Genomic DNA, 26,483 nt, shown 5'->3' with positions numbered 1-26,483 from the left:
CGCATTGGGCAAGTATGGAGACTGGGCTCTGTCAACACCTCAGTCATAGGCCAGGGAACCCCGCTGTGCCTCAGTTTCCCCCATTATACAAAGCTCCTAGGAGAAAATGGGCCCAAATCGCCATTACTGCTCCCTCGGGTGCAAACATCCTGCCCCGACAGAGCCCAGGGTCGGGGGTCCTCGGTGCCCGGTAAACGGAACCGCAGGGCACGGGTCCTACGTGAGACGCCGCCACTACAGCCCAAGGGGGAGCGGGGCAGGTACGTCGGGCTGCAGGCTGCGGCGCGGGGTGGGAAGTAGAACGTGTCAAGGGAATCCCTGCGGCGACCACCAGCGAGGCGGCGACGCCGGGAGCGACGGGTGCTCGGAAGAGAACGGGGCACGGCCGCGAAAGGGACAATGGGGAAAGAGGCGCCGGGTGGCCACGGCCGCCTCAACCGGGGACGGCTAAGTCCGCCGCTTGCTCGGGCCGGAGCCCCCCACACCTTTCCGTCACCCCCCCCCCGCCCCACCGCGCTGCCAACGCCGTCCCGTTCCTAGGCCGGGACCCCCGCCCCGTCCGCACGGGCCCCCTCCACGCCCCCCCCCCGCCTCGACCCCCCCGCCCCTGCCCTGGCCCCGGGCGTCGCAGCCCCCTTCCCGCACGCCCGCCCCGCACACACCTCCCGCGCCGCGCCCCCGGGAGGCAGTGGGGGAGGGACGGGACGCACCTGAGCGGGCGGAGCGGGGGGAGGGGGCGGCCGAGCCTCGGGGGGAGGGGTCGAGCGCCGGCCCGCGCGCGGCACCTCCCACTTCCGGCGGCGCGAGAGGAGCGGGCGAGGCTCGGCCGGGAGAGGAGCAGCCGCGGCGGCACCTCGCCGCCCCCGACGGCGCCCTCTGGCGGCCAGAGCCGGCACCGTGAAGGAGCCGCGGACTCCGCGGTAGCCCCCTAACGTACGAGTGGACCCTCCCGGGGATGCGGGGTGGAAGAGGGAGGCGACGGAGAGAAGGAAGGAGACCCGGCGGAGGGAGGAGCCCCTCTGGGAAGGTCCCAGGGAGAGTCGGGGCCATGGCGATCAGAGAGAGAAGAGGAACGAGGTGTTTTTAAAAAGGTCGCAACCGAGACGCCCTTTCCAGAGGACGCCATGAAGGGCAAGACCGTCCCTCCGGGCAGGAAGCCAGTTGAGGACTCCCTGACAACTCGGGGCGGTGGGGCCAGGCGAGCGGAGCCCAGCACGCCCTCACGCCCCTCTCCCGGCGGAGGATGCCCGGAGCGGGCGGCCGCCTAGCGCGGGTTGCTCCGGGCCGCTTATCCGGGCCGGGGCCCCGCCGCTGATTGGCTGCGCCGCCGGGCGGAAGTGATGCTACTGTCACTGGCTCCCCGGGCTCCCGGGAAGCCGCGAGTTTCCGCAGGGAGGCGGCGGCGGCAGCTGCGGCCGGGCCGGTGAGTTGGGAACTCGGTGGGGGCCGGGCAGGGGAAGTCCGAGTGGCCCAGAGCTAGGGTGGGGGGGCCGGGGGGGGCGCGGGCCCCTAAGGACTAGGGGGCCGCACAGAGGGCGCCCTCAGCCCCGGCGTGGGGGAGCCCCGGGAGACGGGACACTGGGGTCACGGATCCCAGGGTAGTAGGGGTCCCTCTGCGAGGAGGGACACAGTGCACGGGCCAGTCGAGGCCGGGGAGAGGTAAATCAATGAAACTGACCTGGGACGCAACCTGGTTTCTAGGAACCTGGTGTAGAGGCTTCGAGGAGGGCAGTCTCCTGGGACAGGCTCTTCCCAGGACTCAGGGCTGCCCATATTCTTTCTTTTCTCCCTTGGCACCTAAGAGCCGTAAAGATACGCACAGCAGTTGGGTGAGGTTGTGATCTGCTTTCAGAGAGTATTTAAGGTTCCTTTCCCAGAAAGCTGGGAAAGGAATGGGGGACGGTCCTGCTCTGCCAGAGGGAGAGGAGGAAGTGGTGGTCTCGTCTCTCTTCTCTTCCGGAAATGTAATGGGATCTAGGGGACTTGAAGGGGATTGCCTAGGTGGGGCATTATCTGGCTGTCTCGCAAGATGTTGTTTTACTTAGTGAGGTCTGGGAAAGGCATCTGAGTATGTTGGGACCGTGGAGGCTGCTGGAGGGTGGGGAGGAATTTGAGAGGGAGTTTTCCCCGGGAGCCTAAGGAGATGTGGAATGAGGTTTTTTGGAGGGAAAAGTCAGGTGACCTAAGTTCTCTTCTCCCTTTCCAAGGAGACTTCAGTAAAAGACCTATTTTTCTATCACGTTTTAAGGTGGATCCCTTTGGGTGTGTGTGGGTACAAAGCCTTGCCTCGGGGTGACACAAGCGCAAAGCAGATGACTCTAAAGGAGCCCAGTTGCCAATAGGTACACACACGTTCTGCTGCCACCTCACCTGTCCTTGGAACCACAGTTGCCCACCAGTTCTAAATCTGGCCCTTCTGAAATCAAACCATGGGTGCCAGTCCCAGTTTAGAGCCTGAGCCCTCACTTGCAAGCTACCCAGCCGAGCTCATGCCTAAGGAGAGCCAAGTTTAGTGCTACTTTCCAACTCTCCGATCATTTCTTCCTTCCCGCTTGCCCACTTGCTTTTTAGGCCTGTTCAATTTCGTTTGCATTCTTGGGTTTTCACCATTTCCTCTGCTTCCTACCTACTCTTACTTCCCTGGCATCTGTCAGAGATACAGAAATCAGGAAGTTAGCTCCACCTCGACTTCTAGGAAATAGGACTATCTGCTTCTCGTGGAGGGTGTCTGGGCAACAGTTCAAGCCCTCTTCTGGGCCTCTGGGGAACACAGAAAAGAGGGTGGCATGATGTTTAGGATAAAAAGCAGGGTTTCTCTGCCAGTCTGCAACCCACTTGAGATCCCTGGAAATGACGCTTCATCATTGGCCACTTCCCTTGGTCACAGGTCCTGGCTAGCCTCTGCTGGCTCCACTGGGTTTGGGACGACACCATTTCTTCTTTTATTTTTTCTTTTCTTGGGACCCACAGGTCTGCAGTCTGTGCTCAGAGCCAACATTCCTCAGTGAAAGTGATGCCTTTTCTCCATTTGCACAAAATGAGCGTGAGGTGGTTAGCTAGACCAGGAGCTCAGCCTCACACAGAGTCCAGGTAGGACTGGGGTGCCCTTGTGGAGATTCGGCCCCGAGGACAACTGGGCTGAGATGTCAGCTGGGGGGAAGATTGATGTCCGCTCTAAATAAGGGGGGAAGGTCTCTTCTAAAGAACAGTCATGATTCTGCCAGTAACCTACTGAACAGCAATAGGACTTTTGAGCCCTTTTCAGAGCAACAGTGGCAAAGAGCAACATGGTGCCTGTTAGCAGTTGGACATCCTGCCTGATTATCTGGTGAGATGGTGATTGCCATCCTGCCGTGGACGTATCCACTGGAGTTAGTACCGGCCCACACCCCACCGGCGGGCTTATCCCTGTTGCTCAGGAATAAATGTGAATAAAAAGAGAGGATCAAGTGTTTAAAAATGTAAACGGAGTGGATTGGGGGTTTCTAGGAGTCATACGTGGGTGGCTCGGTGTCCCTGCAGATTCCCCACAGGGGTCTCTGATGTCCTTTCTGTTTGTCTGCAGCCTACTGCTCTGATGCCGAAGGGGAGGCAGAGAGTGCCAAACTTGGATGCCCCCCTGGGTGTCCCCGCCTGCCTCTGGCTGGAGTTGGCCGGGCTCTTCTTGCTGGTTCCCTGGGTCATGGGCCTGGCAGGGACAGATGGGCCCGGAGCGCAGGGCCCAGGGGGGCTAAGCTGGGCCGTGCACCTGGACAGCTTGGAAGGCGAGGGGCCGGAAGAGACCCTGGAGCAGAAGGCAGATGCCCTGGCCCGGGCAGCAGGGCTGCTGAACGCTGGGCGCATCGGGGAGCTCCAGGGGTACTACCTCCTCGTCCAGCCGGCCGGGCAGCAGCGGGAGTGGCCAGCGGAGGCTGTCCGGCGGCGGGCGGAGACTGTGTTAGCTGGGCACGAAGCTGTGCACTGGCACTCGGAGCAGAGGCTGCTCAAGCGGGCCAAGCGCAGCGTCCACTTCAATGACCCCAAGTACCCGCAGCAGTGGCACCTGGTAAGCCCGGTCCTGCCGCCTTCAGCTCCCAGGCGGAGAAGTCTGGGGTGCTCTGTTCTCTAGAGGGCTTTTGTATTCCTCTCCTGTGGCCCCCATCCTTCGCCTGAGGACACATTTCTGTTGGCTTCAGTGGCGTGTTTTGCCCTCGGGCTCCACCTTCCCCCCTGTGCTGGCTTCTGGAGAGCCAGTGGACTGCAGAAGTTAGGGGGTGGGTGCTGGGGCAAGGCTGCCCGGGCTCGGATCCAGCTCCGTCACTTCCGTGGAGATTGTAACAGTATGTACCTGGTGGAGTTCTGGCTAGGAGAAGTGAATTCATAGATGTGTGCCTGACACTTGGTGAGCACTTGGTACCACATGATGTTATGTAATGTTCACAGGATATACATCAGACGGCCTAATAATTGTATCCTCCAACCCTTGTCCTTGCCACCATTTCACTTTTATCACCCGTGAATGATGCCAGGTCTTCCTGGAGAGCGAGGTGGTGGCAAAGCCCTCCCTTGTCCCTCTGTCCATACCTAGACCTGTCGGTCTACAGCCACTGCCCGGCCCTTTGATGGTGGCCGAGCTAGCTCTGCCTTATCTGTCTGTGAGCTGTGTCATGTGTTACTGGGCTCCCAAGGCTCTGGAAATGGCTCCTGACCCTGTGTCTCCTACAGAATAACCGGCGGAGCCCTGGCAGGGACATCAACGTGACAGGTGTGTGGGAACGCAATGTCACAGGGCGAGGGGTGACCGTGGTGGTGGTGGATGACGGAGTGGAGCACACCATCCAGGACATCGCACCCAACTACGTGAGTGGCCCTGGGACGCCCCCTCCGATTCCCGCGTCTTACCCCCTTCTTGATACGGCCCCAGTCTGGCCCCCTTTCTTAAAGGTCCCCGGGCCACCCAAAAGGGCCTGGGAGGTGGGATGGTGTTCTTCGACCTCCCCTCTCCCCCAGCCAGCACTCCAGTCTGGTAGTTAAGACTGGGGAGAGGACTCCAGGTGGCGCTTCCTGGTTCCGGTTGCTGCTCCCTGCCCTGGGCAGTAAGGAGTGGCCCCTGGAGGCAACTTCCCTCTCCCCATGAGTTCTGAGCACCTTCCTCTTCCAAAGCCTGGTCTTTAGGTGGCTCTAAATCTCTTTTATCCTGGGCTTCCCAAGCCACGGAGCCGTCTCCTGGACCTGCTTCTATAATGGACAAGAGAGAAGTTTGCTGAGGCCTGTGGCACTTCTCCGTTTTGCCCCCTGTGTCCTGTTCTCATGTCTGCAGCCTGAGAGAGAGATGGGCCTGTTGCGCTGGCTGGGAGCCCCAAAGTCCCAGGTTCCCCCAGGTCTCCTCTCCCCCTCAACTCCAGGACCTAACCCGTTAAAACCTGTGAATTACCACATGTCCCCCGCAATGTTTCAGAGCCCTGAGGGCAGCTATGACCTCAACTCCAATGACCCTGACCCTATGCCACACCCGGATGTGGAGAATGGCAACCACCATGGCACGAGGTGTGCGGGAGAGATTGCCGCAGTGCCCAACAACAGCTTCTGTGCGGTCGGAGTGGCGTATGGGAGCCGCATAGCAGGTACCTTCCACTCTAGCCTCGGTGGGCTTCTCCCGTGGGGATGGTCTTCGCTCCCTGCCTGCCCCTCCTCTGAGCGCTGAACAGTGTTGATCGCACTCTCAACACACCTGGCATCGGGCAAAGGGTAAGCTTGTAATAGGTGTCTGTTGGACGTATCAGTTCATTGATTTTGTTCAGTGCAGTGGTGTTTCAAACTTGTCGTTAGCCGCAAACCCTATTATATAAAATAGATAAAAGGGGGAATGGCCTTGATGTGGAACAGAGGCCTCAAGCCCCAACCACTCAGTCACTTCCCCCCTTTTTCTGATCGTGGTTACATCCCATCAAATGACCCAACTCACTGTAACAATAACTCCTTTTCCTTACCTAGGTTATACTTGTATTTTCATAATTTCCCAAGTACCCTTTTACCCGCCTTTCTTCCTTGTTCCGGTCTGTCTGTGGAGACGCCCCTCCCATCTCCCAGCTCTCCAGCTCCCAGCCCTTCTGATGGTTGCTGTCTGCACTCCCTGCTTTCAGGAGAGCTGAGCAGCTCTGGCCCCCACTGGAGCTTGTTCTAAGGCTCTTTCTCTCAGTCTTTGTCCACCAACGGAGAACGTGAAGGGCCTGAATGGGGGAGCCCTCCCCAACTGCTCATAAGTGCTTGGAACCTGCAAACGGAATGGATTGGCTGTATTCCTCTTACTCTCCAGCAGAGGGCAGCAACCCTCTCCATAAATGAGCTCCAGAGTGAGCGAGAAACTTCAGGGCCCAAGTCCCTTCTGAAAGCTCCGTTTGTCCCTACGTGGCCACCAGGATGTGACCCACCCCATTTTAGACGGTGAAATTAGGCATCCATGGAGCAGTAATGGTAATGAGTAACATTTTTTGGACACCTTCTATGTGTCAAGCACCGCACCGGGGCTCTATGTGATTAAGGGTGCAAAGAAGGGAAACTTGGCTACCTACATTCTAGCCCAGGCCTCTTCCCACCAGCCCGCATGATCCTAAAATCCAAGATTTAGCATTCTGTTAAAAAAAGAAGGAAAAAAAAAACATTCTGGTACATACACATGGTATAAAACCTCAAAGGTACCAGAGCACTCAGAGGGAAAAGTAAGTCTCCACGTGTGGCTTGCCAGCACTCAGCTCCCCACCGGGGGGACCCGCGTGGTCAAGGAGCTGATGGGGCCCTCCCCGCCTAGGTATCCGGGTACTGGACGGGCCCCTCACGGACAGCATGGAGGCCGTGGCGTTCAACAAGCACTACCAGATCAACGACATCTACAGCTGCAGGTACGGCAGAGCCGGGCACAAAGCCTCCGGCAGCAGGGCGACAGGCGCCGACCGGGGTCCTCCCAGCTTCAACCCGGAAGTCCGTCACTCTCTTCTCTCCAGAGCCCTGGCTGCTGGGTTCTCAGTCGTACGCCCCACGTCACCCCAGTCATCCGGTTCCCACGTGAGAAGTGTGCTGGTCTGCCCCGTGTTCACCTGTTTCATGAGCTCAGAAGGGCTCCTCCCCCACCACAGCCCAGCTGAATGCCCAGCACCGGTTCCCGCCACCCTACACACATGAATGCACCTGCAGCTTCGGGTTCTGGTGATGGTTGGGGAGCGGCACTGATGGCACATCAACCAGCACCCCCCCTTAAGTGCATGACATCATCCACAGTATACATTTCTCTTACCCAGAAACTTACACAGATGGAGTACTTCCTTTGTGGATTCTCTGCCATCAAGCCTAGTCTGAGATCCCTAGATCAGGAGATGGGTGGCCTCCTGTCCCTCTCTACCAATATGTATTGTTTCCTGCTCCCTAGGACCTGAGAAAGGATTTTTAGGGGCAGGTGAAAGTAGTCCTAAACTGGGAACGTTTCTAAGAAAACAAAGAATCTTGTCACATACTTCTGTTTTCCACTATGGAGTGAGGGCTGGATCTTTGCACCCTGTGTCCCTTCATCAGGGGGGGCCTGAACTGGAATGCTTGGGAGGACAGGAAGAGCCCAGGCAGGGGGGTGGTCAGTTGGGACTGGGAGGCCTGGCTGGGCCACCATAGTGGGGCTCTGGCTCTTCCCTCTGTGTATTTCTCAACAGCTGGGGACCTGATGATGATGGGAAGACAGTGGATGGCCCCCATCAGCTTGGAAAGGTAACTAAACTGCATGAAGATTGCGAGACCTGGGACACCCCCTTCATTCAGGTCCTAGAACTACTACTGCAAGTCACTCCCTTTCCCACCCTACCCCCATTTGTGGTGCCAGACTCATGGCATCCAGCCCCACCACCTTCTTTTGGACGAGTCCTCCTAACCTGGAGGTGGGGGAGCGTGGGGGACACCAGTTCTTAGAGACATGGAACAATGCCTTGAGTTGTTTCCCTGTGATTTTGTGCCCCGCCTCCCCCCCCCCAGCCACCCGTATCACTGGCCCCACCGGATCTGATAAGCAGCGTACTCACATCAAACACTTGCTCAACTCACAGCTCTCTCCCCTTCTTGTTTCCATCTTTAAATCTCTCTCCCCGTTGCCCCAGTGCCTTTGGGCTTTTTCCCCTTTTCTTTCTAGAAGGGGAGGAGGCTACTGTATGGACGGTGGAGGTCTTTGAGTTCCTCAGCTGACGCAGGACCTTTTTGATCCTCAGGCTGCCTTGCAACATGGGGTGATTGCTGGCCGCCGGGGCTTTGGGAGCATCTTTGTGGTGGCCAGCGGCAACGGGGGCCAGCACAACGACAACTGCAACTATGACGGCTACGCCAACTCCATCTACACCGTCACCATAGGTAGCGGCCTGGCGGGTGTGTGCACAAGAGCATGTGTGAGCCGCTCCGTGGTGAGGGGCTCTGTGTTGGTGTGCGTGGGGCTCAGTGGGGAAGGGATTGTGTGGTAGAGGGCTTACGTCTTCGGGGCTGTGTGTGCCCCTCAGTGGGGAGGGTGGAGGGTTGTGTATTTTGGGGGTGCCCTGGCTTCCATGCTGTCCGACTGAGCACGATCTTCTCTTCACGGTCATAGTTAAGGAGGGACTAGCCCTGCCTCGGAGCATCTCGGGGACTTCCTTCGATGTCACCATACCCTGGGAACACTTTCAGCCCATCATCTGGCAGGCTTCCGCTCCAGCCTCTCTTCCCACAGGCCACTTGCCCCCTGCTTGAAGCCCTCCCTGACGCCCACTAGTCTGAATCAAATGCCTCGCACCTGTACCCCGCACCACAGCATCTGCTGCCCCGGTTGTGTTTACTTACCCTACTTCCTTCCTGACTTTCGGCTCCTTGAGATCAAGACTGTGGCCTTTTCCGTGTGGCCCCAGTGCCTCTCACAGTGTGGGACCCACAGTAGATCATTAATAAGTGAATAAATATAGAGGAAGATGGGTGTGTGAACAGATGAGTAGCTATTGAGTGGAACTCCCCCAGTTTTATGTGGAGCCTACTGAAAGGATGGTATTAGGGTCCAGAACCCCCTCTGCCATTTGAGGTTGCCTGTTCAGGTGAGGAGTGTGTGCCCGCTGAGGCATTTGGGCCACAGAGATCATTTTTTAAACTCAGGACAGCCTTCCAGATGACAACTCTGATATCATCAGGCCCCTAGCTCTCATTTCCCCTACTCTGTTCCCAGGCGCTGTGGACGAGGAGGGACGGATGCCTTTCTATGCCGAGGAGTGTGCCTCCATGCTGGCGGTCACCTTCAGTGGTGGGGACAAGATGCTCCGGAGCATCGTGAGTGCCTCCTGGGCCCTGTACTTCCTGCCCCTGTCCCACAAGACATCTCTCAGGCAGCACAGCCATATTTCTCTGGGTCCATGCTTCCCCGGCCCACCCCTCCAATTCCTCCCCCTTCCCTAGCAGATCTGGGTCGCAGAGGGTATGCCACTGTTGGGAAATCAGAGCTGAGGACCCTAAACAAACCTGCACATGGTTTTTACGTTTAACATTTTAACTCACAAATGCATATTTTGTTATAGGGACTAGTATGCATCACGTTGATTAAAGAACTCTTTTGAAATGTCTTCCTTTGGTAGAATTTGGGCTTTGGCTGATTCCTGTGGGCTTAGGAAAAAAATCTTCATTCCGTTGCTCTTCAGCCCTTACGTAAATACTGTGAGTTCTGGTCACGTTCCCCATCGGGAGTAAAGCCAGTGGTTGTCTTCATGGAATGGGCGGGAAAAGGAGTCTGGGAAATGCGTCTGTCAGCCTAAGAAACAGTTCTTTCCTTGGAGCTAGAATCGGAGCCATATCTAACAAGGGATCGGAGCAGGGGAGTGGAGCTTCTCACGCTGGGGAAACTTTTAAAGAATTCAGGGTCTGATGCCCACACCCAGCTGGCTTAGCTCCATCCCACCGGGCTGAGGCCAGGTCTCTGGCTTGGGACCCCAGAGCTCCCTGCCGGTCCCTGCTGACCCGAAGAGAGTGACATGGGGATAGGAGCTCCAGGGAAAAGCTGGGCTGGAGCCTGGGGTTGTCCTTCTCCAGTGGCCTAGCTATGGACGTCTCTCTGGGGCCATTGGGAATCAGACCGCTGTGTCTTCCTGCTGGGTCACATTCATTCTCCAAAACTGATATTCTGTTTGCCAATAAGTGACTTCTGGCCAACACACGGTTCCAAGGCCCTGGGCCTGTAGCCCTCAGCCTCCCCAACCCAGGGAGAAGGAAAAAGGGAGTGGGCTAAAGGAAACACGTCAGAGGGGCTTTGCCCAGCAGTCAGGGATCAGGTTCAAGGGCACCGCTGCCGTTTCCCGCCCCCCCCCGCCCCAGTCTGGGTAAGGAGGAAGAGCAGGAGCAAACTATGCTCTTGGTGCCCTGGCAGAAACTGGGGAACCCACTCACCAGGAAGGCCTCCCCTAGCATGGCTGTGACTCGTGCTCAGCAGTGCCTGGCTGTTCTAATTCCCCTCCCCCTCCTACCCTACCCCCACCTTCCACCTTCCATCTGAACTGTAACTGGTCCAGAAATGAAAAGAGAGTTTGTTTAGCCAAGCTTCCAACTTTTGGATGTCCTTGCCTTGGAAACCGCCTGTTGCCAGTGTCTCTTCAGTGACCAGCTCTGTGGGGCAGCGGTCTTCCTGAGGGCAGGGCATGAGCATGTGCTGTCCCCCCGCGGGGTGCCTGGGGCGCTCCCCTGGACTTTCCTAGGGCTGCCCGGGGCTCCTCCCGCCGTTGGCATGTTCACAGCCCTCACAGCCACACACGAGACTGTCCCCATGACGCTGTTTCCTTAACAGGAAAAAAACCCCATCTGCTCCCTGGCACAGACCAGCCTTCCTAGTCTCGTTGAGACTACAACTTAGAGGGTTTTTTCCTTTTTCTTCTGGGAGTGCACGGTGTCGGAGTGAAGATTACATCTCTTGGCAATTGCTGTAATAGCTGGGAGGGAAGCAGTGAGTACAATGGAGAAAGGGCAGTTCTTGGCAGAAGTTAGCACCCTGGTATCTGACCCAAAGAGAAGCCTGGAAGAAAAAAATTCTCTAGTCTTAACATTGGCACCATGTCCTAGATCCAAAGAGCCACATCGTGGAGCAGATTTAGGCAAACCCTTTGTGGCTCCAGGGTTGATAAAGAGAACTTGAGGCCATCTCTCCGCTCGAGGTAACTCTCCTTCCCCGCCCCCACCCCCACTGTCGCCTCCCACCTCCGAACCACAGGTAGAGAAGGGGGGCTCATGGGAACCACACTGAGGCACCAGGCCCAGAGCGGTGAGGCAGTTTGGGCCAGGGCGGGCAGGCCGTGTAGACATGAAGCCCATGCTGAGCTCACGGGGTGGGCAAGGACACAGTTCCCTCTCCCTGGGAACACACGCCCTTTGTTCCCACTGAGGTCACTCCAGCCCCTGTCGCCGAGCTGCCAAGTTGGATTTCCTTGAATGGTGCCGTCACTGTTGTCCCAGCTCCAGCTGGGACCCGGGAGCTTCCCCGGCCACTTCCTCTGTCTAGCATGGCTGCGGGGCTGGGAGGGTCGGGGTGGGGAATTTGGGAAACCGTTACAGAGGAGCAGGAATCAGGAAAACTGTCCTCTGCACATAAGGCGTCTCCCACAGCTCCATCTCCTTTCTGCCCACAACCAGACCCTCCTAAGTAGCTCTTTAGTCTTTATTCATCTTTTCTCAATTCTCCAGAGCTTGTCGGGTGGGGCCTTGAAGGATTAAGGATCTCCTTTGTCCTGACCCGCTAGTGGGCCTCCCTCTGGTCAGAGATTCAGCTCTCACAAAGGAAGGGCCCACCTGAGAGGCTTACTCTGAGCGCCCGTTCCCCATCCCCCTCTGCACAGCACCTGGGAACTCCGTGTCTGACCCTGCCCTGCCCCCCCATCCACTTCCCAGGTGACCACTGACTGGGACCTTCAGAAGGGCACAGGCTGCACCGAGGGTCACACAGGGACCTCCGCCGCAGCGCCCCTGGCGGCGGGCATGATAGCCCTGATGCTGCAGGTGCGGCCCTGCCTCACGTGGCGTGATGTCCAGCACATCATTGTCTTCACAGCCACCCAGGTGAGACCCTAGCAGCCTTCCCCACCCCCCCACTGCTTCTGCTTCCGTGGACTTGCAGGGAGCAGGGGGGCTTCAGACTCACCCAAAAGTGAGGTGCCAGATGCTTTTCAGAGTTGCCCATGTACAGAACAGGTGTGGGCACCCCATCAAGATCGCAGGCCTAAACTCACTCTTGCCTGTTCTGCCTGAGCCATTTCACCTGCAGAGGAGTACGCTGGGCTCCCTTACTCCGGGGGCTGGTGACATCATGGGGCTTTGACCTTTCGTCCCAGCTCTCCTTGGGGAACCCATTCCTCGTGGCCTAAGTGGGAGAGTCTGGCCCGCGTCAGCCAGCAGGGCCAGCAAGGAAGCCAGAGTTACGTGGTTGACCTTAGAGTTGACCCTTGAACGACATGTGTGGATCTGCTGTAAATGTATTTTCTTTTCCTTAAGATTTTCTTAGTAACATTTTCTTTTCGCCAGCTGACTTTACTGTAAGAATACAATATATAATCGATGTAACATACAAAATTTGTGTTTATCAACTGTTTCTATTCTCAGGAAAGCTTCCGGTCAGCAGTAGGCTATTAGTAGTTAAGGTTTGGGGAGTTAAAAGTTACACATGGATTTTCCACTGTGGGAGGGGAGGGGGTTAGCGCCCCTTGAACTTGTCTGAGGGTCACGTGTACTTGGGAATCCGAGAGACTCAGCAGGACCTCTGTTCCCTCAGTACGAGGACCGCCGTGCCGATTGGGTCACCAACGAGGCCGGCTTCAGCCACAGCCACCAGCACGGATTTGGCCTGCTCAATGCCTGGAGACTCGTTAACGCGGCCAAGGTGAACGGGTGTTGGCAGGGCAGGGACCCCTGCATGGAGTGACCGAGGGAGGGGGCCAAATGCCTAAAACCTTGCCTGGCACGTCATAGGTACTTAATAAATGTTCTTCATTTCGTTTACCCTCATGCCAGCTGATACCCATTTTTCAAGTGGAGAGGCAGGCTCAACATTCTCACTGAAGTTTCTGAACTGTTGGTAGAGAGTGTAGCTTGGGGCTCTCAGGGTGCTCTGGTGCTCCTCCTGCACCCTGGATCCAGCCACTCGCTCTGGTTCCGTGGTTCGGTGCCGTAGGGAGCACTCCTGGTTGTCGGCAGGAGCCTCGGGAGTGAAAGGAGGTGATGAGGGGAAGACAGATGAGAATAGCCGGGCCCTGAGGATCGAGGGCATGCGTGTGTGTGGTCCGTCTTATTCATTCACCGCCACCCTTTCCTTTAATAGATCTGGACCTCTGTCCCTTACTTAGCTTCCTATGTCAGCCCTGTGTTAAAAGAGAACAAGGCTATCCCGCTGTCCCCCCACTCGCTGGAGGTCCTGTGGAATGGTAAGTAGCCAGCAGAAAGGGGGTTAATCTTGGGCCTGAGGTTTGGGGCAGGGTGCCCGGGAAGTCAGACTCCTAGTCCCTGCCCGATTCTACCCCCTTCCTTTAGGAGCTGAGCTCCAGCCAGACCTGTGGAGTTTTCTTTGACCATTTTAGGACATGTTGCTGCTTCTGACTTGGCTGGCCCCCTGGCTGCTTAAATAAGACCTTTCTCCTGAGTTACTGGTAGTGGAAGGAGCTGCTGAGCAACTGGTTGGAAGGGCAGGAGGGGGAGGAGCGGCCCTGGGGCTTGAGTGGACGAGGCAGGACTTGAACTACGCTGTTTGACTCCCATGCCAGGAGCTTGCTGGGCAGTCCTCTTCAGCCCAGTGGCCTTTGGATGAAGTAAATGAATCCCTTCCTTTGACTCTCCGGCTTGTGTGATAAGAAGTCGGGTGGGGTGTTTCAGGGCGGGACAGGAGCATGTGGACGTCTCCCTGGGGGGCAGTCGTCTGTTCTCCACCCCCGCCTCCACCACGCCCAGGGTCAGTGGGGTTGTGTGAAGTCCTGCGGGTCAGGGATGGGGTTTGTGCCGAGCCCCGAGGCTGGACCCCTTCCCAGGGAAGAGGGAAGCTGGATCGGGATGCTTGTGCCTCTGTCAGCAGGTTCCCCCGAGTTCCCGTGTGAGAGTTTCCCTACTCCCGGCTCTGAGGGGGATTTTTCTTTTCTTTTCTTTTTTTTCCCTTGAAGAATTTTGCCAGGCGGAGTTATTTGCTTATTTTTTGTGAAGATTGAAGTGTGCCATGTTTGGGGCCCAAATTAGAACTCCATGCTCACTTACCCCGGTTGGCTCCTAGAAAGTGAGCAAACCAGAGCAAGAACAAGAGGAGGAATGGCCAAAGAAGGGAGCCTAGAAGGGAGGGGCAAGGACAGCTTCCCTCAGGTGGAGGTCTGCCTGAGAAGGGTTCTGTCGTCTCTCTCCCTAACCATGGCCAGCACTTGCCCAGCTTCCCTCTACGTGGAAGGAAATCCATGGGCCCGGTTCATCGCGTTTTCCGTAAAAGGAATACTATCTTGGAAGGGGCATCAGCCAAGGCAGAGAAGTGCAGGAACATTCCTGGGAATGCAGTTCAGTCGGAACCCCCGGGCTTTGCACTGATGGGTCTTGGAGATGGCGTGCCTTTTAATGGGACCTCTCACCCAGGACTCCCCCTCTGTCCTTTAAGTAACAAAGTAATGCATAGGCGCACTTGTCAAACGGGAGTTGACTTAGAAGAGGGTTGGGGGCCTTTCCAGCCTCATCATCCTCTGCTTCTCACTGACCAGGGAACACTGCCCCAGCATGTGTGACAGACCTTCCTGGCAACCGCTGGTTTGTCACTGGGAAGCACAAAAGCAAGGACACCTTGTCCTGCGCCGAGGAGAGTGGGAAATGGGGTAGTGGGAAGAGAGGGTGAAGCAAAGGAAGGCAAAGACCCAGAGTTTTCTAGTGTGGAGGGCAGCAGGCAGGACGGCTGTGAGTTTCTGAGCTCAGCAAAGGTGACTTCCCCTCTGTTGGGACTCCAGTTAGCCCCCAAGCAGACAGGACGGAAAGTACAAGCTTGTGGGCACGCTTGGAGGCTGAAGGGAGTCTAGTTAATACAGATAATGCCCCTGTGACCAAGCTTTGGTCTCTTCTCCCAAGACCTGGGTGAATCGGTGCCTGAGGGCCCAAAGTGAACTTTTTGTCAGGTGCAGGGAGCTGAACGTTGCTGAGAGAACAGAGGGGGTGCAGTACTGCTAAGACTCTAGAGCAATGGTGTCCCACAGAACTTTCCACAGCGATGGAAATGTTCTCTATCTGTGCTGCTCAATTCAGAGACCACTGGCCGCGTGAGGCTATTCAACACTTAAAATGTGGCTAGTGTGAGTGAGGAGTTAAGTTCTTTTTTTTTTTTAAAGATTTTATTTATTTATTTGAGAGAGAGAGAATGAGAGCCAGAGAGCACGAGAGGGAAGAGGGTCAGAGGGAGAAGCAGACTCCCCGCTGAGCAGGGAGCCCGATGTGGGACTCGATCCCGGGACTCCAGGATCATGACCTGAGCCGAAGGCAGTCGCTTAACCAACTGAGCCACCCAGGCGCCCGTGAGGAGTTAAGTTCTAATTGCATTATATTTAAATTTGAATAAAGAACCACGCCTGGCCTGTGGCTGCCGGACTGGGCAGTGCAGTGCTGGAGCCAGACAGAGGATGAGGGCGAAACGGGGATGGGGGCCCCTTGGTTCCTTTAGATCTGACTCTGAGTCTGAAATCTCCACCAGAGGGTAGGAGGGACAATGGGGTTTGGGACGAGTGTCTAAAACACAAGAGAGTCCGCAGGTATTCAGGAAATTCCCTGAAACCCCTTGCGCTTGCCCTTTCATCCTATCTGTAGCCTGAGTGTAACTGGCTGAGCCTCTGCGTAGGCAAGGGTCCTGTTCCTTCTCCCTCACCTCCCCCGTCACCCACCCTCTCCCTCTCCACAGACTCTTCCTTCTGCCTCCTCGGTTCACCTCCCGGGAAACAACTGAAAGTCCCTGGCGGCCTTTAACCCAGAACTCTTAAAAGTGAATGAGCTAAAGCCACTGCTTACTGTTATCACCCCCTCTCTCTACCACTGAAGACTCGGCTCATTGCTCACAGTGCCGCCTTCCCTGGTCAGGCCCAGGGCCTAGTTCAGAGTTCATCCTTCTCGACCTTTCTGCGGCTCGGACCCTATTCATGGGGCCCTGGCAGTGGCCTCCACACCCTCCTCCGCTCCAGAGCCCTCTCCTAGCTTCTCCACAGAGGTCCTCATGTCCTTTGTGAGCTCGGTCACCACTCCCAGACCAGGAGTGCCTCTTCAGACTCCGCCCTGGTTCTCTCTCCTCCCTCGAGGGTCTCCCTCCGTTGTGCAGCAGTTTTCACGACTTCAGCTACCACCTCTCCACAAGTGATTCGTAGCTCGCAGTCTCTTCCTCTGATCCCTCCCAGTGGGAGGGATAGAGATTGTCGTAGCTTCCACAACATCACGGGCAAAGGAAGCCCCAGGACCTTCTGGCCAAGGGGTGAGAGTCGAAAAAGACCCTGACTTACCAAAGGCCAAATAAGAATAATAAGATGATCATCATCAAAATGACTTGAATGCTTTTTATGAACCAAGCACTATTCTGAGTATTCCTTCCATTTAATGTGGTAACTCACTTGGTTCTAGCGTCCACATATGCACGGCCGCCTAAGTCTCTGTCCGCACCAATAAGAAGGGCATGTAGCATACCCCCTCACACATCCTAACACAGATGGGCTCTCGCAGGCCTCCTTTTGGATTCTTTTCGCTTCCATAATGTTCTGGAACATGGCATTAACTCTCTGTGAGCCTCTCGTCTGCCACGTTGATGCTCTCCTCCAAGCGTGCCACCAGTGTCCCCCTGCAGCCTTCTACGCCTACGTCACCGTGCGCTGTTGGGTATACCCCGCCAACACACGGCCCGTCACATATACAACATTTCAGATTTCATTGTCACCCTTCAGAAGCCAGCTTGCTTTCCAGGTTTCTCCCATTTTCCGTCAGAGCCATTGCCATTCCCTAGACTCACACGCTTGAAGCTCTGGAGTTGTCAGCCCGTCTGTATCCTTTGCTTCCCCCAGGAAGACCTGGGGGGGGGGGGGGTCTTCCCCTGTCCATTCCCCTGCAATGGAGTCTCTCACGTATTTCTCCGAAATGTCTCTCGATTGATTCACTCATTCCTTCTGCTAATGCGAGACCCACCTCATTCCAGGCACTGTATTAAGTTCTGGGGATTCAGAGATAAGATAAGACAGGATTCCTGCCCTCCGGAGCTCACAGTGTGGTAGGCGGGAGGCAGCCCATCCGCCGTAGAGTTGACACGGGTGTCAAGAGACGGCTCCCACCCAGGGAAGACAGGAGGGCTCTCGGAGAAGCCAGGGACTGACCTGAGCTGGGGGAAGAAGGGAGGAGAGGGACATCCAGACAGCAGGGGCCACACATGCAGAGTCGACAGAGCTTCGAGGAGCCTCGAGTCGTGTGGTATGTCTGGGGCAGGGGTGTGAGGGGCAAGGCCAGACAGAACTGCGGGGACCTGACCTGGAAAGTCTGTGTGTGGGGAGCCTTCGAGATAAGTTGTCACCAGTCGCTGGTAGGGAAGGGTGAAGGAGAGCAGTCCCTTGTCTTTTCGAGCTATAGACTCAGTCTCCGCTGATAAGATAACAGGGTGCCTGGGGTGCCTTCACACCACTCTGGGAAGGGGAAGAAGTGGGGACCATTGATGAAACAAGATTGGCCACATATTGATAATTATCGGAGTTAGGTGTTGAGAACATCTGTTCTATTTTTTATGTATGCCTGGAATTTTCTATAGAAAGAATGTACATATATGAATATATATAAATATATTTATACGAGCATTTATATTTTTTAATATATAAAAAGATTTGTACGTTTTTGAGCTTGAGCAACTGTCTAGTTAGTACTGTCATCAAATGAGATGAAAACCCAGGCCAAAGAACAGATCTGGGCAAGGGCTGGGGAGTATGAAGGACCAAGGCCTGGAATTTGGCTCTGCTGTTTGCAGCTTCCTGGGACAACATCTAAAGGTTATATCCAGAAAGTGGTTGATGAAATAAGTTCAAAGGTCTAGGCTGGTGGCAATGATTTGGCGGTCACCAGCGTAAAAAGGGAAGAAAAGGCCTGGGGAAGAGTGAGGTCCCCAGGGTTGGTGGGCTGGCAAAGGAGAAAAGGACCTGGGATACAGACGACATGAAAGGTGTGGGCCGAGGAGAGATGCTGCCGAAGGGAAACCGGAGGAGTGAGCTGGGCCGGTGGGGGTGGGGGTAGGAGGGAGTCAGGAGGGTGGTATCGTGGGGACTTGGGGCCGTCTCAGGGAGAGGGGGCAAGGACACAGGGACGGCAGGGGCAGCCCTGGGTTTGCCGCACAGGCCCCTGGTGCCCTCGAGAACTGTGTCCGGGTACTCACAGGGGCAAAAGCTCCATCGTACCTAGTTGAATAATTCATGGAGGCAGGAGAAGATTTCTGGTTGAAGTTGGCAAATTGTTATGTTCTTTTATTTCCTCTTTCTCCCAAAACCTCACCAAAATAAGAATAAAGGAATAAAAATGGTGTAAGCACAAGGACAAAGAGAATGGGAGAGAGACCTCAGCAGATGAGAGATTTCTTCACATTTTTGGAAGATGAAAAATGAATGGAGAAGTGAGCAGGGCTGAGAAAATTGCATACCAAATGCCTGCAAGGATGATACTAAGAAACAAGCCCCTTCATGCCACACAGTGCCAATGGGCTCAGGACTTGGAAGTCTCATGTGCTCCAGGAGACAGAGATGAGGTATGAGGTGGAAAATAGGGATCGGTGAAAAGGTAGATGCCAGGGCACCTTCTCCCATCCTTGGCAGCCAGGTGATGTCCCTTCCCTATGCCAGCAGGAGTTGGGAAGTTTATTCTCCAGGGACAGGGAGTGTCCTGGGAGAGGGGGACCCTCCCCTCCAAGCCAGCTGCCCAGATCCCAAGGCCCTGGCAGCCAGGAGATTGGTGGCTCCTTTCTGGAGCAATGGAAGGAACCCTCATCGAAAGACTTGGAGATACGGATATGGAGGGCTCCTCCATGAACCAGTCAGGTGCCCGGCCCACTAACTTTAGGGAAGCCTACCAGTATAAAACTCCACCCATGCTTAGAGCTTCCAACTGGCTCTGAGCTAATAGGGATCACTGGCAATTGGGGGAAAAACATTTTTTTTTAAATATTTTATTTATTTATTTGACAGAGACACAGCGAGAGAGGGAACACAAGCAGGGGGAGAGGGAGAGGGAGAAGCAGGCTTCCCGCTGAGCAGGGAGCCCGATGCGGGGCTCGATGCCAGGACCCTGGGATCACGACCTGAGCCGAAGGCAGATGCTTAACCATCTGAGCCACCCAGGTGCCCTGGAAAAATAAATTTTTTTCAGGCTAACAGGGATCACTAGCCATTTGGAAAAAAAAAACAAAAAACCTCCAAATCCCGAGGATGATTGTTTTCAGTCGCTAAGACGCAGCCGAACTGAGTATCCTGGGATATGGGATAAGTATGGGGAGGGATATATGGGAAGGTAGAATAAGGTACTTTCAGACACTGTCTGAAACTGCTGGGAGAGGCAGCTGTTCTACAAGGAAGGATAAACCAAGGGAAGGAGAGGATGGGGGAGAAAGAGGGAGCGCGGACAGAGAGGAGACAGAGCCCAAGGCAGGAGAGGAACGTCCCAACCCAGCGGCAGGGCAGCAGATAGGAACAGGAGACAGGGAGCCAGAGATGGAGTCTCCGGGGGAAGGTGGCACTGAGGGAGCTTCTGATCTGTTTGTTCATTTAAAGAAATAGTATTCAGAGAGGTTATGCAGTTTGGGAAGAATGAGTAATATGGGGGACATGAGTTGTAATAAATTAACCAAGAAACAGGGCAATTATTAACGCCAGAGGGGACATCAGCAAATTGTTCAGAAAATGAAATATAATCATTATATACTACTTGGCTAAATTCCATATGATATTTATAGGGTCATAGTAAGGAAACAAAAGATTAACTAAAAATGGTGATGTAATTATTTTGAGAGGATGGAGGGCAGGGTAGGAAGAAGGTCTGGGTGTGGTGTTAAATCCTCATCTGCTGTAACTAGAAGTCGATAAATAATGTCTAAAACTGATAAACCATGAAATAGTCACACATGCCTATTATTTGGAAACATGGAGGTAGATCCCAGAAGGAAACAACCAAAAGCAGTAAGAAGTGTTTGCTCCTGGGGAGTGGCTCACGAAGATGGTGAGGAATGGGGTAGGAAATTGTTCTTTTACTTTTAAAACCATGTAGACTGTCTTGACAGGAAAAAAATGTTAAGAATGAATGGGAGGGTAAGAAGTAGAGATAGTGAATGTAGACATCTTTTCCAAGAAGTTTACCAGTAAAGGAAAAGTCGTAATATCTGATACTTACATGGTCTTAATACTGGGTACTGTGCTAAGTACTTTATGTGTACGAACTAATATAATCGTCCTATCAACCCTACGAAGTAGGTACTGTTACTATCCAAGTTTTCTAGATAAGGAATCAATTCTCCGAGCTAGGACAGGGCTGACTGGGATTTGAACCCAGTCTGGATGGCTCCAGAGCCCACATTCTTCACACCGGTGGGCAGAAGAAAGTGAAGAATTGAGAAAGGGTTTATTTGTTTTTGTTTTTCATCTGTAGTAGGAAAGACATAAATAAGAAGATCCAGCCAAGAAGATGGCTAATGGGGCTGGTCCGGTGTTGGACTCTTGCCAACCAGTTACTGTGAAAGGAAAAGAAAACAAAGGAGCCTGGGAGAGTAAACAAGAGGGTGTTGGAGAGCTGAGCTGCTGGATCTTAGACGCTAGGAAAAGAGGAGCTGGATGGCATGCAAGGAAATGAAGGAAGGGATCAAGAAGGGAGTGGGGAACGCGGAGAGACGGGATGTCCTTGTTTTCAGAGAAGGTGGGACATTGGCTTTGAAGACTTGCCAGTTGGAATGAAAGGCCATTCACTCGTGCACACATCTGTGCCCAGAGAGAGGTCTAGATCGTTATTTCCCAACATGTTATCAAGAACTGGGGGAGCTTCTCTGTTGTCATTTTTTGCTCAGCTACTCTTCTGATTGGCCGTCAGTTAATTTGCATTGCTTATCTGATGAAACCCACAATGAGAGTTTCTAAACCGGAAGTGAGGCAGTCCCGGATATGGACAAGGCCCGGGGTGTGGTCGTGGAAGTGGGTGCGGCCGTGGGGTGGACCCAGGAGGTGGACAGTATGAGGTCACGACAAAGCGGGACAGCAGCCCCTTGAGCACCTGAGCGCCGAGTGGGGGCCAGTGCGTTTCGGTGGTAAGCGCAGCGGAGGGGGGCTGAGCAGGAGGCCAGCGGGCACGGGGCCTGGGAGGGACAGAAGGTAGTGTCACAGACTCTTGCCTTTGCTCTTCCTCTTCCATCCTCGCTGTGCATGCTCTCCCTGGAAGGTGGGGGTGCTGGTCTCCGCCTCGCCTGTCGGAATGGATCCATGGAGGAAGTGCTTTAGAAAGAATCGTTTCTCCTTGCCACCTAATTTTTTAATATTCCCCAATTGAGCCTTGCCCTTCAGTCGTTTGTGTTTTTCTTAAACTTTGTTTTGAAATAACTGTAGATTCGCAGGGAACTGCAAAGCAGTGCTCAGGGGAGTTTCATTCACCCTTCTCCCCATGTGAATGTCTGAAACAATTCCAGTCCAGTACCAAAACCAGTACAAGAACATTGCTATGGTCCATAAAGCATATTCAGATCTCACCGGCCAGACACACACTCCTATTTGTACAAGTGTGTGTGTGTGTGTGTGTGTGTGTGTGTGTGTGTGTGTGTGTGTGTGTGTGTGTGTGTGTGTGTGTCTCCGGGTGGGGGCGGGGCTCCCTGTAGGTTTACCACACGCGTAGCCTCGTGTATCCACCACTACAGCCAAGATCCAGAACACCCCAGCCTCACTAGACTCCATCGTGTCACCCCTCTGCGGCCGTCTGTGCCCACGCCCTCGGCCCCATCCCGCGTGCCTGACAGCCACTCATTTGGCATCCGTCTCCACGCTTGTGTCGTTCATGAGTATTACACAATGGAAGTCACGCTCTGTGTGTCCTTGTGAGATGGGCTTCTTTTCATTCAGCATCATTTCCTCCAAGTGTATTCACTTGAGTAGTTTTTTAGAAGTTTGTACTGCCTTCTGTATGAAACGCGTTCGTTCCCCAGCCACATTTGGACTGTCTCCGCTCCTGGAACATGCCACTGCCGACCAGCGCTCTCCTGGTCTGCGTTCAGCTCCTTCTGCGCCGCTCTCCCTGCCCTGTGCCTATACCCTGTCTGTTCTAGCACCAGTTATGTACTCCTCACACCCTCTCATTCTCCACTTGCAGGCAGAAGGCAGAGGTCATGTCCCACTTACCTTTCTGTCCCCAGCATCTAGTACAGTGCCTGAAATGTAGGAGGTACTCAGTAAACTCTTTTTTTGAATGATGGTGGAAGCTGCTCTGTTTGGTTCTTACATTGTGTCTTGAATACGTGATCTTTCCAATGAGACTCTAAACGAGCCTGTCAGCCCCTTGAAAGCAGCCACGACATCCCGTTTACTCGCGTGCACTGGGTCCCAGTTAGGGCTGCGTTAGGTGTGTGTATGTGGTTCAGTGAGTATGTGCCTTTGTGTGTGTTGGGATGAAGTGAGGGCGTAAGTGTCGATGGGGCTGGTTTCCCAGCTGCCCAGCCTGACCCCCCACAGTCAGCAGGACGGACCTGGAGATGTCGGGGCTGAAGACGCTAGAGCATGTGGCAGTGACCGTCTCCATCACTCATCCACGACGCGGCAGCTTGGAACTGAAACTGTTTTGCCCCAGTGGCATGATGTCCCTTATCGGCGCCCCCCGCAGCATGGACTCGTACGTATGCCTGCCCGTGCCTTCTGAGCTTTTTTGGGCAACGAGGGCCTTTGCGAGGAAAGGATAGAGGGAAAGTGGGCGCCGGCGCATCCTCAGCTGTCCTGGCACTGGCTGGCCGGGGCAGCGGGAAGCCATTTCCTCGCTGCTTTGTAGAAGTGCCTTACAACGTGCTAAGCACTGCACTTTACTTTCTCTAATCCTTACAAGAACGATGCAGAGGAGACTTGACCCTCCTTTTACAAAAGAGGAAACAAGTCACAGAGCTAGTAAGTGCCTGAGGAAGTAACACTAAGACTAGATCTCTCGAGCTCCCCGGCCTGTGCTCTCTCCACATTTGCTTTTCCCACTAGGCCATGCTGACACAAGTCCTTCATCTCATGGGATGCCCGGGGAAGGGACAGCGCTTGGGGACCCCTCGTAGCACGCTCCCCAGTGGCTGTAGCTCAGGCCACAACGGCTATGTTTTGATGGCTACTACAGTTAGGAAATCACGTTCGTGGGCAAAGGGTCAGTTTCCTGCCCTACACCTTCCGGGTTTTCTACTCTTTTCTTCTCCCCCAGAGATCCCAATGGCTTCAATGATTGGACCTTCTCCACTGTGCGGTGCTGGGGGGAAAGAGCGAAGGGGACTTACAGACTCGTGGTCAGGGATGTAGGTAAGCCTGCCTGCCCTCCCGTCTGGTCCCTCTGGAGCTCAGAGTCCCCGCAGAAACCATCCCATGGAGGAGACATAGGGTTGCCATTGGACCGACAGGGTAGATGCCAAGAAATACATCCCATCTAAAATATGGGCACTGAAATCTAAAATTGTTCATTGATACTACCTTTCATATTCCTTGGAGAAGTGACTGATCCATTTTTCCTCAGGATAGCAACAAAAATTCCTTGTTGAAACCACATTTCAAGTCCTTTCACATATAACCATCCTTCGACCAGCCCTGGTAGGCAGGTAAGGGCAGGACTAATTTTCACCATTTTTTGTTTTTGTTTTCTGTTTTTTGTTGTTGTTTTTTTTTTTTTTTTAAACTGAGGCCCACCCAGAGGTCTGAAGTGACTGGTTCAAGGTCATACAATATTCCAGTGAGGAGACTGGAAACGGAACCCAACTCTCCTGGCTTGCAGCCAAGTTAGGTATTCACTAGACTGCTGGTTTTCAAACCTTTCTTTAATTTAGTAGAAGGACATTTTTTTTTTCCAAGCAAAATCCCAGCTGAAACCCTAAAATATGAAAGAGAGAAAGGCAGAAAGTCTTCGCTTCAGAGTCACACCTTTCAGCCTCCCCGTCTCCATCCCTGAGGGCCCCCCCCACCCCCCGCGAGGCACATCTGCAGAAGCCCTGGGCCGCGGGCCCCAGACCACTACCGTGGCAGACAGAGCCTGCGGTCGAGTGCCCCCAGGTGGCGGGGCGGGCGGGGCTCATGGACTAACCCGCTTGCTGCTCTAGGAGACGAGCTGCTCCGGGCTGGGACCCTCCGGCAGTGGCAGCTGACCCTCTACGGCTCTGTGTGGAGTCCAGTGGACATCAGGGACAGGCAGAGGTGGGTGCCAGGCGCAGGTGCGGGGGGGGGGGGGCAGCTCCCGGGGCCGGAAGAGGCCACGTAGGGAGCTCCGCCTCCCTGGGAACCTGCAGCACGCGCGCCCCTTCTGGCTGGGAGGCATCCTCCCTCTCCAGCTGTGAGGTGGGAGAACCGTGAGGGGAAGGTGTCGGGGGACCAAGCTCAGGAGGGCGTCCTCATCCCTTGTTCTCCACAGGCTGTTAGAAAGTGCCATGAGTGGAAAATACCTGCATGATGGCTTCACTCTGCCCTGCCCTCCGGGGCTGAAAATCCCTGAGGAGGACGGTTACACCATCACCCCTAACACCCTCAAGGTGTGAGGGCCCAGCCTCCAGCTCCAGGCGGGTGGGCGGGCAGGAGTGTCCTGGGGGGTTTAGTCCTTGCTGGGGTACTCCAGGTGACTTGAGAAGTGGGGGGTTCAGAGGAGCTGGCCGGGTCCCCACTCGACTAGCTGGCTCTGAGAGGGCGCTCCTTGGGTGGGGGAGGCAAGTGCTTTGGGGTGGGAGAGGCAGTCCCTGGAAGGTGACAGACTTTCTGAGCTCATTGTTCTGGGTTGAGAAAAGCCACAGGCTTTGGGAAGCCATCCCTAACTTGGGTGCTTGACTTTTCCCCAGACTCTGGTGCTGGTGGGCAGTTTTACCATCTTCTGGACCCTTTACTACATGCTGGAAATATACCTGAGCCAGAGGAATGTGGCTTCTCACCGAGTTTGTAGGAATGGACCCTGCCACTGGCCCCAACGAAGCCAAAAAGCCAGGGAGGAGGGGACAGAACTAGAATCGGCGCCACTTTACAGCAGCAAGGATCCAGATGGAGTGGAGACAGAAAGTGAGGGCCCTCCCACCACCTCTGATCTCCTTGCCCCAGACCTGCTGGATCGAGGGGCCTGGGGCCTGTCCCAGGACAGGAGTACCCTGAACTGCCCTCATCATCACCTAGCCCCAGACCTGTTGCAGGGGAAAGAGGAGCAGATTTGCTGACGCAAGGCCCAACAGGCTCGACATGGAATAGGTTCTTCCTTCCCAAAGCCGGGGAAGCCTGGAAGGCTGCTCCGAAGTCCCGGGAGCTCTGGAGAGAAGGCAGCCCTGATGCTAACGTCAGGAATCCACAGGCCGAAAGAGCACCCTCTGACTACGCTCAGGAAGGGCGAAGGCCTTAATACGCCGTGACAGAGGAATCGTGCCGGAGAATAGTGTGGCCACGCCACTGGATCTTCCTCCGACTGAACAGGAGCTTCTGGTGAGAAGGTCTTGGACAAGGGCTCGCCGCCCCCCACCCCACAATTGGGCAGGCCTGCCTCCTCGTTTCTCCTGGGCAAGCTGGTGATGTGGGTCATGGGGACAGGGTGGGGCAGGGCCTGCTATGGCCAGAAGAGCCTTTCCACAGAAACGTCACCAGGGTCCCTCGGGAAGAGGGCTCGGGGTGAAGGCTGGGAAGAGCCCGTGGATATTCGCCTGTCCTGTTAATGACCCAGGACCTAGAAACTGCAGGCTTTTCCTCTCCCTCCCTCCCGTTTCTGCCTCCGCCTGGAACCTCAGACCTACCGGTACGGCAGTTAGCCCTCAGCCTAGCACACCCGCCCTGAGAGCAGCTGCCTCCCTGAGCCCTGATCAGAAGCCAACCGTGAACACACCCCTGATTCCTTCACCATCGCCCCCCACCCTCCATCCTGAAGGATCGGTACGATGCTCCTGGCAAAGCCGCGGATGGGCGCGGCTCCCCGGGGCCTGCACGGCTTCACTAGGTGGGTCTGCAGCAGGACTATGACGGGGGTCAGCCACTGCCACTCCAGCCCTGTGACCACCGTGTCTTCCTCTGCAAAGCGCTCAGGGAAATGGCCTTACCCGCTAGAGGCCAGCCGTCTGCCTGACCGGCTGGGACTCCTCCCGGCCTGGGCCTCCTCCCCTCTTCTGAGCTAGTTGGTTGATCTAAAGAAATTTTTTTTTTTAACGCTTAAGATTTGGGTTTCTCTTTTCACAGCAACATTTGGTTGAATGTTTTTCTGCACAGCTTTTCCAAAATAAAAACCTTCCACGCTACTCTGCCGCTCCCCATCCCCTTTCATTTGCCTCCCAG

The 26,483-nt window shown here is 55.0% G+C and overlaps 2 protein-coding genes across 6 annotated transcripts in view; one reads left to right on the top strand and one right to left on the bottom strand.

Annotated features, from left to right (window-relative positions):
* RNF214 (ring finger protein 214) overlaps positions 1-1,855 on the bottom strand; it is a 49,455-nt gene extending 47,600 nt beyond the window's left edge. Inside the window, exon 1 of one of the 3 annotated variants that reach the window (XM_027580325.1) lies at positions 1,679-1,855. The gene's annotated coding sequence lies outside the window, so the exon portion shown is untranslated. Of the gene's footprint in view, positions 1-710; positions 1,024-1,678 lie in introns of those variants that run through there. The other 2 variants (XM_027580326.2, XM_027580327.1) reach the window with 2 other exon arrangements.
* Positions 921-26,444, top strand: PCSK7 (proprotein convertase subtilisin/kexin type 7). Of its 3 annotated transcripts, none has more exons than XM_027580322.2 (17): positions 921-1,423; positions 2,971-3,090; positions 3,566-4,045; positions 4,705-4,839; positions 5,438-5,603; positions 6,788-6,878; positions 7,677-7,731; positions 8,223-8,376; positions 9,194-9,294; positions 11,890-12,057; positions 12,767-12,874; positions 13,313-13,415; positions 22,695-22,851; positions 23,413-23,507; positions 24,296-24,389; positions 24,604-24,721; positions 25,022-26,444. In XM_027580322.2, the coding sequence occupies exons 3-17, from the start codon at positions 3,578-3,580 to the stop codon at positions 25,385-25,387; spliced, it is 2,379 nt and encodes a 792-aa protein (XP_027436123.1). In that variant the 5' UTR covers positions 921-1,423; positions 2,971-3,090; positions 3,566-3,577; the 3' UTR covers positions 25,388-26,444. The 3 variants fall into 3 exon arrangements, with proteins under 3 accessions (XP_027436123.1, XP_027436125.1, XP_027436124.1); XM_027580324.2 differs by having other exon boundaries at positions 922-1,423; positions 8,223-8,361; XM_027580323.2 differs by lacking the exon at positions 921-1,423 and adding an exon at positions 2,248-2,342.
* The last annotated feature ends 39 nt before the right edge of the window (positions 26,445-26,483 follow it).

This window comes from Zalophus californianus, chromosome 11, assembly GCF_009762305.2.
Source record: "Zalophus californianus isolate mZalCal1 chromosome 11, mZalCal1.pri.v2, whole genome shotgun sequence".
NCBI classification, from domain to species: Eukaryota; Metazoa; Chordata; class Mammalia; order Carnivora; family Otariidae; genus Zalophus; species Zalophus californianus.
Note: the sequence above shows the minus strand (reverse complement) of the source record. Positions and strands in the feature narration are given on the sequence as shown.

Bases quoted from the DNA above. Each gene is read 5' to 3' on its own strand.
- PCSK7 (XM_027580322.2), top strand. From the start codon at position 3,578: ATGCCGAAGGGGAGGCAGAGAGTGCCAAACTTGGATGCCCCCCTGGGT. The intron at 8,377-9,193 runs GTGTGTGCACAA...CTCTGTTCCCAG, and splicing joins CATAGGTAGCGGCCTGGCGG to GCGCTGTGGACGAGGAGGGA. The intron at 9,295-11,889 runs GTGAGTGCCTCC...TCCACTTCCCAG, and splicing joins ACAAGATGCTCCGGAGCATC to GTGACCACTGACTGGGACCT.